Source organism: Urtica dioica, chromosome 6, assembly GCF_054948205.1.
Source record: "Urtica dioica subsp. dioica isolate 48M chromosome 6, U.dioica_male_clone48M_v1_H2, whole genome shotgun sequence".
NCBI lineage: Eukaryota > Viridiplantae > Streptophyta > Magnoliopsida > Rosales > Urticaceae > Urtica > Urtica dioica.
Window position 1 is genome coordinate 6,728,321 of NC_142761.1, and position 19,447 is coordinate 6,747,767.

A 19,447-nucleotide genomic window follows, 5' to 3' on the forward strand; every position below is an offset into this window, starting at 1 on the left:
CGCTATATATATACTCGGAAGAGTTATCATAATCTAAAATAAGGTCAATAAATTAGATTGTTTACGTATATTTCTTTGCCAATCAAATATTTCGAAGCATAGGAAATTTGTCTTTTTTTTACTTTCTTTAATAGTACGAAAGTGGAGGAGTAATTTTCTAAACGTTTAGTTTCAAGGAAGAGGGCAATTTCGTCTATTCACATATTCTGTCCAAATCCAAACATGCCTCTCTCTCAAGCTCTTCAAGAAATGACCTTCGTCGACAAGCTCTATCTCTCTCCCTTTCTCTCGGTGAAGAGGTGTGTTTCACGAGCTTAGTTCGTTTTCAGTTTCAACCTTTCTCTCTCTAACCACCGTTTCCGATCTCTCTCTACAACGTTTTCTGTGGGTAATGCCATTGGCGTGAACAAATCTGCAAAAAAAAAAAAAAACTGCGATTTTTTATTATATTTTTGCCGATCTCTTGTCCGAGTCGCGATCGGAGCGACTAGAATCGACGCATTGATTGTCATTACGGTCAACGGACTGGTTTCCTCGACCAATGGGAGCCGTTCCTTCTACGCCGCGCTGGAGCAGCGGCGCGCGACCACAGGAAGCCGCGGAATACCTGATCGCTACATTCGTTGGCGAGAAACCGTTCCCTCTCTCCTCTGATTTCTGGCAGAAGCTTCTCGAGCTTCCTCTCAGCCTTCAATGGCCGTCGAATCGTGTTCACGAAGCGTGCGAGCTTTTCGGTTTGTTTCTCTGTTCGATCATTTTGCTTTTTTTTTTTTTTTTTTTTTTTTTTTTTTTTTTTTTTCCTTTGCGTGGTTTGAATTAGAGATGCTTCCAAAATTTCATTCAAGTGAATGGTTTTTGGAGATTCCTGTGGTTTTTTCTATATTTATTTATTTATAATTCCGTGCTAGATTTAATTCTAGTATCGGTCAAGATAACGTGGAAATTTTTTGACTGCGAGAAATTCTGGCATGATAGACAATTGATATGGGAGAGTGATTTTGGCGAGTCATGTGAGTGGCTTAAAGTAATTTGGTTCGTAATTGGTTTGATTTTGGTCCGAACTGGTTTTGTTTAGCATGGTTCTATCTTCTATGGTAAATTGATAACGCATAGTGCTGAAATTCATAACGAGAAAGTGTAGTGTGAACTATGAACAACCTTCTCTTTGAGATGCACTTATGTGGAATATATTGAAATCGTTATGAATTCACCAATCAGCCCATGATAATGTGCGTTACAGAGGTGAAAAACAAATAATTAGAACCTATGTATATGAATGTGTCTTACAGTTACGTTTTTATCTCTTGTGTGAAAATTGGGCCTCGTAGTTTTTTTAAGTTAAATTAGTTTCGTGATAATCAATAGTTTGGAGTTCAGTTGAGACGTTGTATTGAATAGAGACACTGGTCTTGTATTTTGGTTGATAATTTTCCTTGAAAATGCTTGATCAATCAAGAGTTGGGATACTCTAGCTTTTACCACTCCGATGTTCTAGATTTTGAACATCTGGAAAACTGAATCAAATTATAGAATTATCATGCACGGTCAATTTGTGGATTCTAGTTAAAAAAACTAAAGATCTAATGACATTGTAAGTCAAGGCAGAATCTCGAGTTACTGGTTTTCTGCTGCCAGACAGAAGAGGGTAAAGAATCCAATGGTCGGATATGTTATTACCGTTAATTTGTCTTCTTTGAAGTTGAAAATCTGTTGTGAGAAGATTCTGGTGTCCACATCTATCTGTAATCTTGGATTTCATAGGCAAAGAATCGGCCTTTTTATATTGAATTTTTTTCTTACTGGTATTTGTATTGCTCTTTTGCAGCACGTAATAACTCTACCACGAGGCACCTTGTAAAGATTCTGATCCATCTATCATGGTGTTTGCAAGAGTGTACATCGACTCAAGGTGCCCCATCTGCTGTCTATGGGAAGGCTCTCAATGCATTATATGTTTCCTCTACCTTCCTGAAGCATTTGATAGAAAATGCAAAAACTAATAAGATTGAGGAGTTGTATTTATATCTGGACGAAAGTGAACCGATACCGGCAGATATCACACAAGGTAGTATCTCATAAACTCCAGAGTTTCTAGTAGACTCATAATATTTTCTGGAGGGTAATTAGTAATTTTATCTAATAAAACTATGTTTTTATTAGTTTTAGTATATCTTAGTATAAATAGGTCATTAGGGTTCGTGAGAGTATAGTTTATTATTTCTGTTTTATAGTGGTAGAGTTGTTTAAATGGAGAGATTGGTTTCACGTATTGAATTTTATCAATAAAATTTCCGTTTGCATTCTAAATTATCACGAGTCCTGTCAGTTTCATCCTCGCGGACCTTTACCTACCCAGAAAGCGTTCTGGCCTCTAATTCTTCTTTTTGGTAATCATTATTATGCAGGTCTAAGTGTGGAGAATTTTCTCATGAATGCTGTGGTTAGCTTCATTGGTTCAATAGATGTAAGGTACATTTTGGGATGTTCAGAAGTTTTATTCTTCTTGTTACAACAATAGCGTTTCTGATTCTGTGCATTCGTTTATCTAGTAACGACACGTATCTGCTCCATTCGGAGCTGCTCAACTTCATGCTGATTGCGATGTCAACTCAGCTTCTTTCTGGACCATCTCCTGGACTAGCCGATGTGAACCCCTTTATTGACGCAGCAATGGCTCAGGTCATCGATGAAGCTCTATTTTATTGTTGATGGAAGTTGATTTTATACTCCCATCGGTCTGACAATATTATTCCATTTTTTTTCAGGAGAGCTCTTTAGTTAGCATGGTTGTGCGGAGACTGCTACTTAATTATATCATACGCCCTCCCTTGAACGCATCTCCTTATTCTATATTTTCCGAGGAAAAACAACCTGGAGTTTTCCAAAAAGTCGGCTCTGCGGCTGGTGTGTAGTTTATTCACTTATATATATATATATATATAAATATATATATATATATATATAAATATATATATATATATATATAAATATATATATATATATATATATATATATATATATATTTGGTTTCCAATCACACATGTGTACGTGGAGCAATGTTATTACATGTTCCCATGATTCTGATTCTGAGGCTTTTAAGCTGATTTTTTGTGCTGAATGTTTAACTTGCAGCAAATATTGTACTGCTACCAATAAATTATCTGGTCAGCTCAAGTGGTGAAGATGGCAGAAGTCCATTGGCAGAATGCAGTCTTCATTCGCTGCTTGTTCTTTGCCATTACCGTAAACGCATTTTGGAGAATGAGTTCATACCAGATCAAATTGATGATACTGCTGCTTCTGATTCCAAGTTCAAACAAAATCTGAGTTTTTCTGAAAATCCCTTCTGCAAAGCCTTGGAGAATGCATCAGATGTTGAATGTAAATAATCATAAAACTCTTTATTTTGTATTTAGATTCCGATGGACAACTCCTCCTCTGCTTTTGCAGATGATCGCTTAGATACTGAAGGGAATGCACAAAATGGTCCTTTTTTGAGGTTGCCTTTTGCTTCTCTGTTTGATACTCTTGGCGTGTAAGTCTTTCATAACCATCACCAAGCTCTTATTTTAATTTTTCAAAAACATTGCTACGATTAATTGCTTGATAATTTGTCAGTTGACTTTCTGAATTTTAAAGTTACGAAAATCAGTGGTTATTTGAATAACTTTATTTCATTGTTTGTCTCATTCTAATTTCTCAATCTGCAGGTGCTTGGCTGATGAGGGTGCTGTGCTGTTGCTTTATACATTATTACAAGGGAACTCCGCCTTTTTGGAATATGTCTTAGTACGAACGGATTTGGATACTCTGGTATGAAACAGAACTTCATTAATTTTTCAAGGAATTGGAAGAAATCATGATATAGAATTTCAATTTATTTTAGCAGCCACTTTTTGACATTCGATACAACCAGATATTTTTCATGTACCTAGTGGATCTGGTTTGAATGTAGCTTAATTCTGATCTGCACTTTATTTATGAAATTGACAGTTGATGCCTATTTTGGAAGCTCTGTACAATGCCCCAAAGAGGTCGCCTAATCAAATTTACATGTTGTTGATCGTTCTTCTCATGCTTAGTCAAGATTCCTCCTTCAACGCAAGTATTCATAAATTGGTAATGTCTACCTCTGCGCCGGTCTTTGAATTTGAGCATACGGACCATAGTAATATGTTTTCTGCTTGGTAGATACTTCCTAGCGTTCCCTGGTATAAAGAGCGGTTTCTTCATCAGACATCTCTTGGCTCCTTGATGGTAATAATCTTGATAAGGACCGTGCAGTACAATCTATCAAAGCTGAGGGTACGACTTGAAGCATCCTTTTTTTTTAATCTCGTACTCAAAATTTATCTTTACTGTGTTAATAGTTCGTGATGTTACCATGCGTACATTAATATGGAGGGTGTCTCGCTTTATTGTTAGTTGGTCATGTCATTAGTTTTTGGTGTAAACATGAAACGTACTTGATTAAGTAATCACCGGTTACCCACGTATGCTCGTCGAATTTGAACTTTCACATTTTTTTTACTTGTGGGATTGTGGCAGGATGTCTATCTACATACTACTTGTCTAGCAACCTTGGCAAACATGGCTCCACATGTTCACCGCCTGAGTTCGTATGCATCGCAGAGGCTGGTCAGCCTTTTTGATATGCTGTCACGAAAGTAAGTCTTAATGAAAATATATCTCTGTATTTAACAATATCTTTTAATAGAAGTCTCCTAGTTCCATTTCTGTGTTTTCTGCGACTTTACTGAAACCATGCATTTCGATATGATGTACAATAAAGGTATACCAAATTGGCAGAGCTACGAGATAATAATGTGCACTTGTCTAAAGGAACATCATTAGAAGAAAACGGACTCGCAGATGACACGGTAATGTTACTTTAGACCTTGTATTTTCTATGTTTTTCTATATCGTAAATAATATTTTCCTTGTACCTAAGCCTGGTCTTACTTTCGGCAGTCTACAGAGATGCATATATACACGGACTTTCTTAGACTTGTGCTTGAAATATTAAATGCAATCCTAACCTATGCCTTGCCACGAAATCCTGAGGTAACCTTTTAAAATTAGGAACCCCATTTGGTGACAGTATGTCTTTCTCACAAATAGGTTACAAATTAATGCTTAAAAGTTTCCTCTATGCAATGTGTAGGTTGTGTATGCAATCATGCACAGACAGGAAGTTTTCCAGCCGTTCAAATCTCATCCACGGTTCAATGAGCTTCTTGAAAACATTTACACGGTATGCTCTCTAATTTTATTTTACTTTTGTTGTCAGTACATTATTTGTTTAAATACTTTTTTGCTTTAGAAAAGGCAGCTTTCTTGTTCTTAGCTCAAGGATAGAAGTAGTAGTCGATTAACATTTCCGTGATGCTATTATGTTTTTCCCAGTGCTATATTTCTCTGCGTGATTCATAATTACACTTTATTGTTTGTGTTCCAAGGTATTGGATTTCTTCAACAGTCGAATGGATGCCCAGACAAGGGACGGAGAATGGTCGGTCGAGAAAGTTCTAGAAGTAATAATTGTAAACTGTCGATCTTGGCGTGGTGAAGGGATCAAGGTAAGAATGGATTTTGGCAAACTCAAGGATTATTATAATCATTATTTATTAAATTTTAAATTACTTCTTGTGTGTCCCGTTTTGTCAGATGTTCACCCAATTACGCTTTACATACGAACAAGAGAGCAATCCAGAAGAGTTCTTCATCCCTTACGTGTGGCAGTTAGTTCTATCCCGGGGGTATTTCTTCTAAGTTTCACGTCCTTATTATTATTATTATGATTATTGATGTTGGATAGTTTGGAATTCCTGCTCTTTAATTATTTATTTAATTTTTTTTTTCTTTTTAAACATATATAGTGCACTCAGTTTCGATAGTGGCGCCATAAACCTATTTCCAGCTGATCAACCGGAAGAGGTAAGTCCAGATCTCTGATAGACCCTTTTTTTTTTTTTTAAAATTTATTTATTTACTTCTGACTGCTTGATAATTTGTTCGAGTGGATTGATCTTAAATGGCAATTATATTTTCAGCCGAGACAAAGTAACGACAAATCGGGTCCCAACAGACTAGGCAATGGAGAGATGGAACGCGCGGTTTTCTTGGACGCGTAGCGGTTATGTTCGTTCTCGCTGGTCGTGTTTCGTGAATAATGTAAATACATGAAATAGTTGTGGAAAAAAAATTATGTTGTCATTCATTTTTGTTTATATGCTTGCAACTTTTTCAGAGGCCTACCCATAAAGATGTAAAATCCTTAAATAACCAACAAATATATTGTAACAAGTGATTATTTTTTTCTACTCAAATATTTACAATATAGTAATGAAAGAAGACAGAATCTTCTAAACAACAAAATATTCTAACTTATGCAAGCATGAACACAAAATTCGGTTGCTTTCAGAAAGCATTAATGATTTCCACAGTTTACATGGATCCATTATAGCTCCGCAATTGCAATGCAATATTTAAAAAAAAGAAAAAAGAAAAAAAAAAGATGATTACAAAGAATTACTTTCTTTAAAGGGGTATCTGCAAATTCCAATTGCTACTGTAACAAGTTTCTAATAGGGTTTGAAATCCCGGGGTTCCCGTCCGAGAATCGGATTTTGGAGGGTCCTCGGCACGGTTCAGTACAAAATCGTCGTCGTCCTGAGAACCGGTGGGAACCGGACGGGAGGCGAACCAAATCCTGGTTCACAAAACGGCGTGGTTCAGTTAATTTTTAATAAAAACCAAGGTATAAAAACGAGTTTCATCCTCCATTTGCTCAGTTACGCCGAAAATTAGGGTAAGATTTCCTGTCGCCCAAGTGAAGGATCTTCACGCCGTATTTTTTCGCAGAGTTCGTCTACTTTTCGACAGCCCGACGTTAAAATCTATATGTTTCTCGACGCTTTAGCTTGAAATCGTAATAAAAAAAAATTAATAATAATAATAATAAATTAGACCTTCAATATCAATGGTTGTTTGAAGTTTGAAGAGTTTATATATATATATATATATATATATATATATATATATATATATATATATATATATATATATATATATATATATATATATATATAGAGGAAGAAGACGAAGAGAATGAGTAAGAGAGACACTAGGTTTGTACTTAACTTTCTATCAGTAATCACCGTACAAGTAATTATAATAATAATAATCATAATAATAGAGAAATTTCATTAATTGGACCTAATAATTGATTAAATATCGAGATTAGACCCAAACTTTGAAAAATATCAAAAATGGACTTTTGTACCACAATCGGACAAAAATGCCCCTATGAACAATATTTGAACTCATTTCCCTCTCTCTCTCTCTCTCTCTCTCTCTCTCTCTCTCTCTCTATTTCACTCGAAAACACTTCTCTAAAAAAATACTCCTACGATATTGTACGACGGCATACGATTCTGTACGAGCGGATACGATATAGTACGATATAGGACGACGACGTATGATGGAGATGCTTCAAACTCGGGTGGCGGTGGAACTCAGAAATCTCGAGCTCAAAAAACAACTAAAAAGGTAAGTTTTCAACTAATTTCTTGTTAAATGTCATTGGAAATAGTTAGAATAGGGTTTAGGACTTAGTATTAATCTTTTTGAGTTTATTTGAGCTGATTTGACTCGGATTTAGAAAGTTAGGGTTTGAAATTGGGGCTGGAATACGACAAGAATCATGCATCGTACGATGTCGTACGATGACATTTATACAGTTGTACGATGTCATACGATATCGTACGATGCGGTACGATAAGTCCATTTTTTGTCAAAGTTTTTTGTCGTACGATGTCATACGATATTGTGCGATGTTGTACGTGTCACACGATGGCGTACGATGTCACCCGATGGCGTACTATGTTGTACGATGGTTTTAAAAATATTCAATTTTTTGGTCATATGATGCTATACGATGTTGTACGATACCATACGATACTTTATGATTCTGGCCTAATTTTGTTGTTTTTTTTAGGACAATTTGAACTATATCTACAACGTGCCATTCCCGGGTCGTATCACGTAGGGTGGGACCGGTATCTTGAGGCTTATTAGGAGGAGATTTGAAGAGCTCAAGATAAATGATCGAGTATGTCACGACCCGCGAGCTCTCATTGACTCACGAGCCGCGACATAGGTCAACGTCACATATCATATAATCATCATATCAATATATCATTTCAAACAGACGCAAAATAAATAAACATAATAACCATAAATATTTATATTAAACATAATTTAAGTACGCTAATAAATAAGTATTGAAAGTGGTTATATGAAAAACCCGGGGAAATTTTTTCGTTTTCTCAATTCGAACTTTGAGTCTCATAACGACTCTTTATATTTACATATGTGCTCCTGGGTTTGCGTATATTTACAAGAGATAGTTTAGGAGCGTAGATTACGGAAGGGACTCAACAGAAGATTATTATGCAAAGAATCGTACAGAATCGTACAACATCGCATCGTACAACATCGTACAGACCATAATTTTTTTTTTCAAATTTCATCGTACAAAAAAGTTAAATCTCATCCTATCATCGTACCAAAAAGTTAAAACCCAGATTTTTTTACTATGTTTTTCAGATCTGATCGACTTTTATCACTACAGTCTATCATATACAATCAAAAGTTATTTAAAATGATTAAGTTTCTAATCTTACCCAAGGATTCGAATACCGTTACCGGTACCGTACCGAGACTCAAATTTTTTCGGGTTTTCGGGAGATACCCTTGGTTTATCGGGATATCCAGTGAAAATAAGGGTAAACCATACCGATGAGCTTACCGTTACCGATGTGGTTTTCCGGTAAATACCGGACTTACCGATAGGGTATCCAGTGAACAAACAAATACAAACATGTATCCATAAGTTTATAAACAAATTAATAATAATATTACGATAAATTAAAAAATATTAATATTTAATTAATGTTAGTGTTAAATGTTGATAATATTAAGTAAAAGAAATAAGTGAAAAAAAAAGAAAAACAATTCAACAATGTACAATTTACCAATCACCATAGAGTATTTGCCTCTTTCATTGGCACGGTTCCATTTCATTGCCTCTTTTATAATAGAATATAATATAGAGTATTTGCCTTTTACTTTTCTTTTTGGTTAATTAAGTTAAATGGCCTCCCAAAAATAATCAATTTTTTTTAGCCCACCTTTCGTTAATATGCTGTAAATAGCCAGTGTCATTTATTTACAGCAGACGAAATGACGCATATGTCCAGCAGTTTCCCGCCCAAGAAATATATTCATTTAATTAAAAAAATAAATCAGATTTCGGCATTAACTACTCGTGCGGATTTCGAGGGATATTCATTTAAACCAAATTAAAACCACCACAAGTAACCGAACGAAACACAATCCAAAAGGGAAAAAAATGCAGAAATAATTGGCTGCGATCACTCTCTCCACAACCCATCCTCCCCTTCGAAGCCACCACACCACTCCATCAACACCCTCCTCCTTCTCTCTCCGCCTCATCGCCGCCGCCATCCTCGCCGACGACGATGACGAAGACGACGGAGAATAACAAATCTCCGGCGGAGGAGAGAGGTGCGCGTACTCGCAGCCGATCATGGTCATTGACGTGATCTGGAACCTCGCTTTCGTCATCGTCTCGTTCTTCGTGCACTTCTCGACGTTCCACAAGAAGAATGGGCGCCGGCTTGGAACTTCGCGCGGGCCCGCTCGTCGTCCACGCTGAGAGGTAGTTCTACCACGAAGAACAGCCTCGTCGCCGGGAAAAACTTCGGCGCCTCTCACTTCGTCCTCCTCTCCGCGATCTGCGTCCAAAGGTCCCGATCGGAATCATGGACTCCGCGAAGAACATTTTTTTTTTTTGGTTGTTGCTCACATTTTGATTTAAGCTTCGGTTTAGGTTGGCTTGGCTTGAGATAAATGTTGGATTACAGTGACAGTGTTGTTGTTGGATTACAGTTACAGTATGTTCGTGTAAATAGAAAACATATTTACAGTATATTCGTGTAAATACGAAGCATATTTACAGTATATTCATTGTAAATACAAAGCATATTTACAGCATATTCACTGTAAATACAAAGCACATTTACAGTATATTCGTGTAAATAAACTGAAAAAAAAATCTGGAAATATTTTGGGCACGAAAATTCTGGAAATTATGAATATATGGAAGACAAAATAATAACAATAAATGAAGAATATATTTACAGATTTTATCCATATAAATTGTCACGAAAATAGATACTAATTACCTAAAGTCAACGCTAAAAACTTCCAAATACATAACAATAAATGAGCTATTAACTTTCAAAATCTGAAGGAAATTTCAAATTTCAAATTTGAAAACTTCCCTATTCGGTTTCATTATTTGATTCGAAATTTGAAAAAAAAAAACTGTCTAATTAAAAAAATTTGCGAATTAAATAAGGACAAAAGTGTAAACCTAATTTAATTAATAAGCTGTCACGTAAGTAATATGACTATTTACAGGAAATTAACGAAAGGTTGGCTAAAAAAAAATTGCTAGTGTTTAAGATGACTACGCAGCCAATTATTTGTTTCTTTTTTTTACATTTGTAAAATAAGTAATGATGATTCAATGTTTTATTAACAATGAGATGTGGTACTCTATTTTGTGCATGGGCTTTAGGAAATCAGAGTCAAGGATGCATTATTTAATATTTTACATTTTTCAAAAACTTTTTTCACTATCTCTCTCTCTCTCTCTCTCTCTCTCTCTCTCTCTCTCTCTCTCTCTCTCTCCTCTGATAACCTCCTTCTTGTTCCCATCTTCTTCCCAAACTTTAAATCTCAGAAACCAAAACCAGGAAGAAAAAAAAAAGCATGGACGCCGATTTTTGGAAGAATGCAACGTTTGGACACCGGGAAATTTCGGAAATCGTCGGGAACAACCGGCATACAGTGAAGAACAAGAAGCGCCGCGTCGGGAAGAGACCTTGTAAATCTCGATTTGGTCATGAATTTAGTGGTCGAGTTTCGTCCAAATCCCCTGGTTTTTTGGAATTTTTCCAAGCCCGTGAACCGATTTTTTTGAATCGGGAACCCAACCCCTTCCCGTCCGGTTCCCACCGGTTCTCAGGGAAAGTGGTGGTTTTGTACTAAACCGTGTCGGAGACCCTCCAAACTCCGATTCTCGGACGGGAACCCCGACATTTTAAACCTTGATCTTACCCATGATTCCTTGAAATCCACTTAAATAGAGAGGATTTGAGAGACGGATAGAAGATTGAAGTGTTAAAATGAAATAATTTTTTTTTAGTGGAAGAGGTATAGAGAATCATAAGGGTATTTTTTATCCGATTATGGTACAAAAGTTTATTTTTGGATATTTTTTAAAGTTAAGGTCTAATCTTGATATTTAATCAACTATTAAGCTCACTTAATGAAATTTTTCTACTAATAATATATTAGACATTAGACTCAGAACACTATACACTACACGATGGCTATAGTCTGATGTACTTTTATATTCTATTATATATAAGTAATATATATATATATATATATATATATATATATATATATATACACTATTACAAATTAACATATTGGGTGCGGAAGGGTATTAGGTGCGACATGTCGCACCTAAAAGTCGCACCTAAGCTAATATTAGGTGCGACTTGTCGCACCGGATACTCTACCAGATGATAAAAAATTTCGCTAATTTTAAGTGGTATCCGGTGCGACTTTGTCGCACCGGATATGTTTTTGTCGCACCTAATGGCATTAGGTGCGACATTTGTCGCACCTAATACTAATAGGTGCGACGGTTGTCGCACCCAATAGTTTTAAAATTCGAAGTTGTCAGCCATATTCCCCCTAAATTTTTTGGGTTTCGGATTTCATATCCGGTGCGACATGGGGTGCGACATGTCGCACCGAATATGTGTATTAGGTGCGACAGTGTCGCACCCAATAGGTTTAGGGTATTATAAATACCCGAGACTCCTTCTTCCTTACCCGAGTTTCAAACCCTCTCTCTCAATCTCACTCTCTCTCTCTCTCCGACCAGCCTCCACTCGGCCTTTCTCCGGCAACTTGCGTCCCCTCCGCCGTGAATCTCGCCGTCCTCCAAGGTACGCCTCACTCTCTCTCTCTCTGTCTCACCCTCTCTCCGTCAATCTCACTCTGTCTCTCTCCGACCAGGCCCGACCCACCCGACCTCAGTCGAAGCCCACGAAGACCGAAACCCGAGCCAAGCTCTGATTCTCCGCGCTGAACTCAAGCCTGGTCGGCGAAACAACGACCCGAATCTTCCGGCGAACTAGTCCTCACCTCGTACACCGCTCCGGCCTTGCTCCCCGGTACTTCACCACCTCGTTCCCTCCTCGAACACCACCGAGAACGAAAACCGAGAGCCCCGACTCCGTTCGCACACGCGTTCATCCTCTCTCTGACGAAAACCGAGTCTCCTCAACCACCACTTGTCCCGTTGAACTTCGAGCCCCCAAATCCGTGGGTAATGATACGCCTCTGATCACTCTCTTCTCTTGCTCACGCACAATACTCTGCAGGTCGGAGCGCCGCCGCAGGACCATCACCTCGAACGGCCTCAGCCCTCGCTCACGCACAACAGCCCTCGGCCAAGCCCCCGGCCCACCCTCGGCCCAGCCCTCGCCGCAGCTTGGTCACTCGTAGCCCCGCGTCATATCTCAGTGCCTCGTCCTCGCCTCGGAAAAAGGTTAGTTATTTGTAATTATTAATATTTTTAGATTATTTAATATTTTTAGATTATTTCATATAGATTAATTAGTAATATATATGAAAATATAACTTTGATTAGATGTTAACACGTTTAATTAATTAATTAGTAACATGTTTAGTTAGATTAATTAGTAATATATATGAAAATAGTAACATGTTAGATTAGATGATAATATAACTTTGATGAAAATAGTAGCATATAGTAATAGTCAATTTTTTTTAATAATGTGTAACATGTTAGATTAGATTAATTAAGTTAAAAGTAATATATTAAATTAATTAGTAACGTGTTTAGTGTAATTTAATGTAATTGTAACATGATTTGTTTAAGTTGATTGCAATTTGTTGAAAATTTGGTTAATTAATTAATTTAATACTTTTTTAGTTAGATTAATTAGTAATATATATGAATATATTTTAAAATGAATTAGTAACATGTTAAATTTAATTTAAACTTATTGAAAATTTATTGCAATGGAGCTACGGAGGTTCAATTTAGTATTTAGTATGTTAATAAGATAGTCTTGGTTGGTTATATATATGTTTTTTTTTTAAATTGCAGATTTTGGTTTGTCAATATTTTAGGGGAAACTCTGCCGAATTTTCGGTAGAATAAAACGTATTTGTCAAGAAAATTAACTCTTTTGATAATATATTTTAACGAATTAACCAATTTGTCGAAATTGGTTAACTCGTTAATGAAACCAGTAGTGAATTTGTATATATTAACGAATTCTAACCATTTTTCAAAATTAATAAATGTCAATCACAATTTCTCTTTCATTCTTACAAATTCGCTCTCGAATCTTTCAAATATTAACGATCCACTATCAATTTCCTAACAATTCATCACTCTCAATTTCATAATAATTCACTCTAAATTTCAAATATTAACGATTCACTCTCAATTTTACCTCTCAATTTCCTAATAATTCATTCTTACAAAATGAATTCTAACGATTCAGTTTTATCTCCCAATTTCCCGTCTCATTCAGAAGAATGTCAAATCCAAGTAGGGACTGGATTACCGAGAACAATCGGTTGAGTTTGCAATATAAAACAGGGGTTAACGAGTTTATCCGCGTTGCAAGCAGACTCCCGAACGAAAACGGTCATTATCGTTGTCCTTGTAAGTCTTGCAATAACGTGAGATGTCTGTGTTGTCAATGGTGCCCACAAGAAGAGTTGTAATCTTTATTTTGTACATTTGATGTAATAAAGTCTCATGAAGACTCTTGCTTGTAATTGCCTATTCATTCATTAATAGTGTTGAAACGTTCATTCAATCTTCCTTGTCTGAAGCTTTATGATAAAACCCTAGTCTTTTAGTCCATAAACAAACCTAACAACTTACGAAGAGACAAATGTAGATTTGCATGAACAAACTCTTCGTAGTTTGCTTAAAACGATATATTCGCAATCTTAGGGTCAAAGGACTATTGACCTCAGTACGATTGTTAGAAGAATCTATGATGTCTGGTTATGAGGCATTGAGAGTTGGAGACTCTATAGTTCTTCTAGGTATCTTTCGAAGGTACTGAATTGACCAGTGCACTTATAGAGACAAGATAAGAACAAACCATTTAACCTCTTATGTCTCGAAGTCACTATGTATGAATTGCATCATGCTTACCTTAATCCTGAAATGAGACATGTCATTTCACACCTTAGTATTCTCATTTGAGAAAGTCAGAGTTCGGACTCACTATGTGATTCCGAACAGGGCCTATTGGTGAAGTACTAAGTTGTGAGAATGTCATGAGTAACTTTGTGAAGTTCTCATAGATATGGAATTCATGTACAAGATTGCTGAAATGCAATGTATGTCACCTCATGCTTTGTTCCTTGGAGTGTGAATAAATGAACTGGCCAGTGTCCAAATTGAGTCCTGACTCTTTTGGATGAAACAATGTGACTTGTTAGCTCCTCGTCAATACATTGTTTCTAACTTATTCACAAGCGACAAAGGAGTTGAGGAAATAACAGCTAGAAGGGTAAAATGGTAATTTAGTAAATCCCGACTAGCTGATGCCATTCATGAAGGGTAAACATAGATAATATTCAGTGGATCCGCTCATCATAATTAGGTCGAATTCTTGAGTAGAAAATAAATTCATTTGAACCGAGAGATTTTCAGTGTCAACTCTTTAGTGGAGTCAGTTGGCATTAAGCTAAACTTGGAAAAGGTTTGTGAACTTTTGAGTCCAAGTGTTTAGCTCAAGCTTTGTTCATTTGGGTCCATGAGGTCACTGTCACGAATCACATCGATAGGAATAGTTAAACTGGAAGCTAAGTCAAAACAAGAACGAAAATTGTCAAAAGGGTATTTTTGTCTTTTGAGACATAGGATGAAATGAATGTCAATAAATTTTTTGACAAGTTCATTTGATGACTTAATGTCACTCGGCCATGACTTGATCATTGGGCCTTGTGAATTAATTTCATTTCATAAGAATTTTATTGAAAATTCTTAATGGGCCTTTTTCATGTTCTCATGAATAAATGAAGAAGCTTCTAGAAGCTCCTTCTAGAGACATGTTGGGCGCCCAACATACCTAAGGAAATAGAGTTTATTTTGTGCATAAATGTATTTAGATACTTGCCAACAGAAAAAGAGGAAACAAATTTGCATATGCATGCATAAGGGAATCGGCCATGTTGAGAGAAAAGGCAAGCCATGAACAAAATTGGAAACAAATCAAGGCTTCTAGAAGCCCTTGTTGGCCGAGTTTCTCAAGAGGGAAATAAGGGTTATTTTGCTCATGAATATGTGATATTCTATAGAAGAGGAAACTACCTTATTGAAGGTGAGACCTCTCCTATAAATAGGAGCCTCATTTCCTCACATTTAATTCATCCAAGTTTAAGAGATTTGAGAGACTCTCTCTCTAGAACTTGGCCGAACTCCTCTCTCTCTCTTTCTAGTTTATTTTCGATTATTCTTGTTTTGGCACCTAGGTCCTCACTTGACCTAGTGTTTAGCTCTGCGACTTCAAGACTTGTTCTTAAGTCGTAGTGTTTAAAAGTGCCCACTCACTGATTCCTTTTATTTCGAGTGATTTAGTGATAGAAACTATCGTGGTTGCTCGAGGTGCCGAGGAGAGAAAGAGAGACGTGCTGCGAGGAGACGAGCGTTGCAAACTTTCCAAAAGCTTCTACAAAGTTCAAGCTTCAAGAAAGGTTAGTAAACTTCTATACTCATATTAGTTTTTAATTACATGTACTTGCTCTTTGTCTAGGTTAGTAAAAACTGTTTTACTTGTAAAGAAATTTTTTAAAATTCCGCCGCGTCCCGAAGCGTTTAATCTTTTTCTTAAACCCTAGATCAATTCCAACAGTCTGGACATCGGGGTCGTAAAGAATCACCTTTTGAATAAGGGGTTTACTCCGGGATACACCGAATGGTATCATCACGGCGAACGTCGAATGGTAGAAGATGCCAGCGAGACTAACCAAAGAGGAGTCGGTGGATTGCACGATGCTCTCCATGATATAATGGATCACGAGGACTTCGACGATTTTACGGATCCGACTCCGAGTGAAGTGCGTGCAGATGAGCAAGTGGAAGATTTGTTCGCTGAGTTGGAAGCATAATTGTACCCTGGGTGCAAAGAGTTTTCGTCTTTGTCGTTCTTGGTTTCGTTGATGCACATCAAAGTCACGAACCATTGGACGAACAAGTCGTTTACATAATTGTTGCAGCTCTTGAGGAAGTCTCACCCAATTGGTAATCGAATTCCGGAAAAACACTACGAGGCAAAGGCGAAGCTGAAGCGTTTCGGCATGGGATACGATATGATCGACGCGTGCATCAACAATTGTGTGTTATTTCGAAAAGATCTCGAGAAAGCTGAAGTGTGCCCAATTTGCAATGAGAGCAGATGGAAGCCAACCGGGAAGAATGTATCACAAAAGATATTACGATACTTTCCCTTGAAAGATCGATTAAAGCGATTGTACGCTTCTCGACACACGTCGCTTGAGATGCAGTGGCATGAACGAGATCGCGTCAAAGAAGAAGGCGTTTTGCGACATCCTGCAGATGGTTCGACGTGGAAGAATCTAGATGAGAGATACCCAAATTTCGCTGCAGAGCCTCGTAACGTACGTCTGGGACTAGCTTCTGATGGGTTCAACCCGTTTGGGGAAATGAGTCTAGCGTATAGTATGTGGCCCGTGGTACTAACTGCGTACAACTTGCCACCTTGGTTGTGCATGAAAAAAGAGTACTTGATGCTAACGCTTTTGATACCTGGACCGAGCTCACCTGGAAAAGATATGGACGTGTTTTTAGAACCACTAGTTGAAGAGCTAAAAGAATTGTGGGATAATGGATTCCAAGTGCGAGATGGGGCGAACGATGAAGTGTTTCGGTTGCATGCCGCGCTTCTATGGACGATAAACGACTTTCCGGCTCGATCGTATTTGTCGGGATGGAGTGGCCAATGGTATCTTGCTTGCCCCACATGCAACATTGAGACGCCATCTATGAAAATTAGAAACAGGATTGTCTACTATGACCATCGTCGATTCTTGCCTACGCCTCACCGATTGAGGAAAAGCACTGATCACTACGTAAATCGTCACGAGAAGCGCCTGAAACCTGTCAAGTTGACTGCGCAAGACATACTCGATCAGTTGACTAGTGTGTCTTCCACGACAACCGTCAAGAATATCGGTAAACGAAAACGTGCTGAGTGCGAATTGAATTGGACCAAAAAGAGCATCTTTTATAAGTTGTCTTACTGGTCAGAATTGGAGTTGAAGCACAACATGGACGTCATGCATATAGAGAATAACGTGTGCGAGAATCTTCTCGGGACGATGCTCAGCTTGGAAAAGAAGAACTACGATACGGAGAAGTCGAGATTTGACTTGATGGACTTGAAAATCAAGTCTTCTTTGCACTTGAGACAACAAATGAATGGGTGGTCCAAACCGCCAGCAGCGTACACGTTAACGCTTGAGCAGAGACACCGGTTTACCGAGTTCCTCCAATCTGTTAAATTCCCAGACGGGCTCGCTGGAAATTTGAAGAAAATTGTAACTGCTGACGGGAAGCTCACAGGTTTGAAGTCGCACGATTGTCACGTGATCATGCAGAGGCTGTTGGCTGATGGTATTCGCCCTTTTGTGCCAAAACCGATACAAGAGACGATCTCAGAGCTCTGCAACTTTTTCAAGTTGACCAGTTCTAGAACCCTGAGAGTGGACGATCTCGAAAAAGCGCAAGATTCAATCATTGAGATATTGTGTAAGCTTGAGATGATATTTCCGCCAGCTTTTTTCACGATCATGGTTCACGTGACAATTCATCTACCAGATGAAGCGTTGTGTGGCGATCTGGTGCATATGCGATGGATGTACCCAATTGAGAGATACCTTGGAACGTTAAAACAATTTGTCAGAAATAGAGCTAGACCCGAAGGCTCCATTGCGGAAGCGTACGTTGTAGAAGAGGCATTGGCATTTGTTGCAAGGTATCTCGAAGATAAGAAAACTGTCGATGAAGTTCAAGTGCGGGAACTTAGTGTTTTTCGATCTGAAAACTGTGTGCCTTACGGGATGATGAAGCCGATAGTTTTAGACGACGACCAAAAAGAGAAGGCGGAGTGGTACATTTTTACCAATTGTCCAGAAATCGATCCGTATTTGATGTAAGTGAATCTTTCATTTAAATATGTACATAATCTAGCTCATTGATTTACATCTAATTACATAATGTTAACAGTGAGCATTTGGAACTTATACAAAATAACTCTGAAGCGGGAACTGCAGATTCTGATCTCGAAGCAATGCACAGAAAAGAATTCAAAATTTGGTTTGCGAAAAAGGTAAACCGAAAGGATTCATTTGCTGAAAGCATACTAAAATTGCTACTAAAATTGCTAATGACATCATCTTAATTTGCATATTCCAGATTTATGACATGAAAGTTAGTGGTTCCGACGTGTCTGAAGAACTTTACGCATTGTCTACGGGATCTATGCAAATTGCTCATCAGTATCCGAGTTGCTTTGTGAATGGCGTGAAGTTCATCACTCGTCGTCGTGATAACCAACGAATCACCCAGAAGAGCGGTGTTTGTGTGCCCCTGAACGACTTCAACTTTTACGGTCGAATGGAAGACGTAATCGTGCTGAACTATACACATAATTGTCGTGTCGTACTGTTCAAATGCATATGGTATGGTGACAAGTACAATGAAGGACGTATAGTGCACGTTGATAAGACCACCGGAGCAACGAGTTCGTATACCGCCAAAGAGTGGTTTACAGAAGAGCCGTTTATACTCGCGACTCAAGCGAAGCAAGTGTTTTACATCCAAGATCTCGTTAAGGGTCGCGAATGGGAAATCGTTCAGGAATGCAATCAACGTGGGATATGGGACATTCCTGAAGTTGATCCGACCACTTCAGCATCGATTCCATTGACAATAGAATTGTCAAATATCGACCGTCTTAATCATCGACACGAAACTGCTACGGCCGAGCTTGTTAATGTCGTTGAAGATGATGAAGAAGTGGATGAAGAAGATGAGGCGCTTGCCGTTTTTGAGGGAGACGATGTTGATGTCGATACTAACATTACATCGAGTGACAACGATGAATGACTAACACCATGTAATAACCGTAGTCATCGAATAGTAATTACATAGTAATTAAAAATACTAACTACAATTCATTTTGCAGGATGTCTACAT

At 37.7% G+C, this 19,447-nt stretch overlaps 1 protein-coding gene across 1 annotated transcript; it reads left to right on the forward strand.

Moving 5' to 3' along the window:
• Nucleotides 1–242: 242 nt before the first annotated feature.
• LOC149393175 (dyggve-melchior-clausen syndrome protein) lies at nucleotides 243–6,323 on the forward strand. The gene is made up of 18 exons (XM_089617523.1): nucleotides 243–734; nucleotides 1,826–2,065; nucleotides 2,406–2,469; nucleotides 2,550–2,679; nucleotides 2,766–2,904; nucleotides 3,133–3,381; nucleotides 3,451–3,535; nucleotides 3,711–3,813; nucleotides 3,994–4,119; nucleotides 4,192–4,305; nucleotides 4,549–4,667; nucleotides 4,793–4,880; nucleotides 4,972–5,064; nucleotides 5,165–5,254; nucleotides 5,460–5,579; nucleotides 5,668–5,759; nucleotides 5,880–5,937; nucleotides 6,054–6,323. The coding sequence occupies exons 1-18, from the start codon at nucleotides 542–544 to the stop codon at nucleotides 6,132–6,134; spliced, it is 2,184 nt and encodes a 727-aa protein (XP_089473649.1). The 5' UTR covers nucleotides 243–541; the 3' UTR covers nucleotides 6,135–6,323.
• Nucleotides 6,324–19,447: the final 13,124 nt, after the last annotated feature.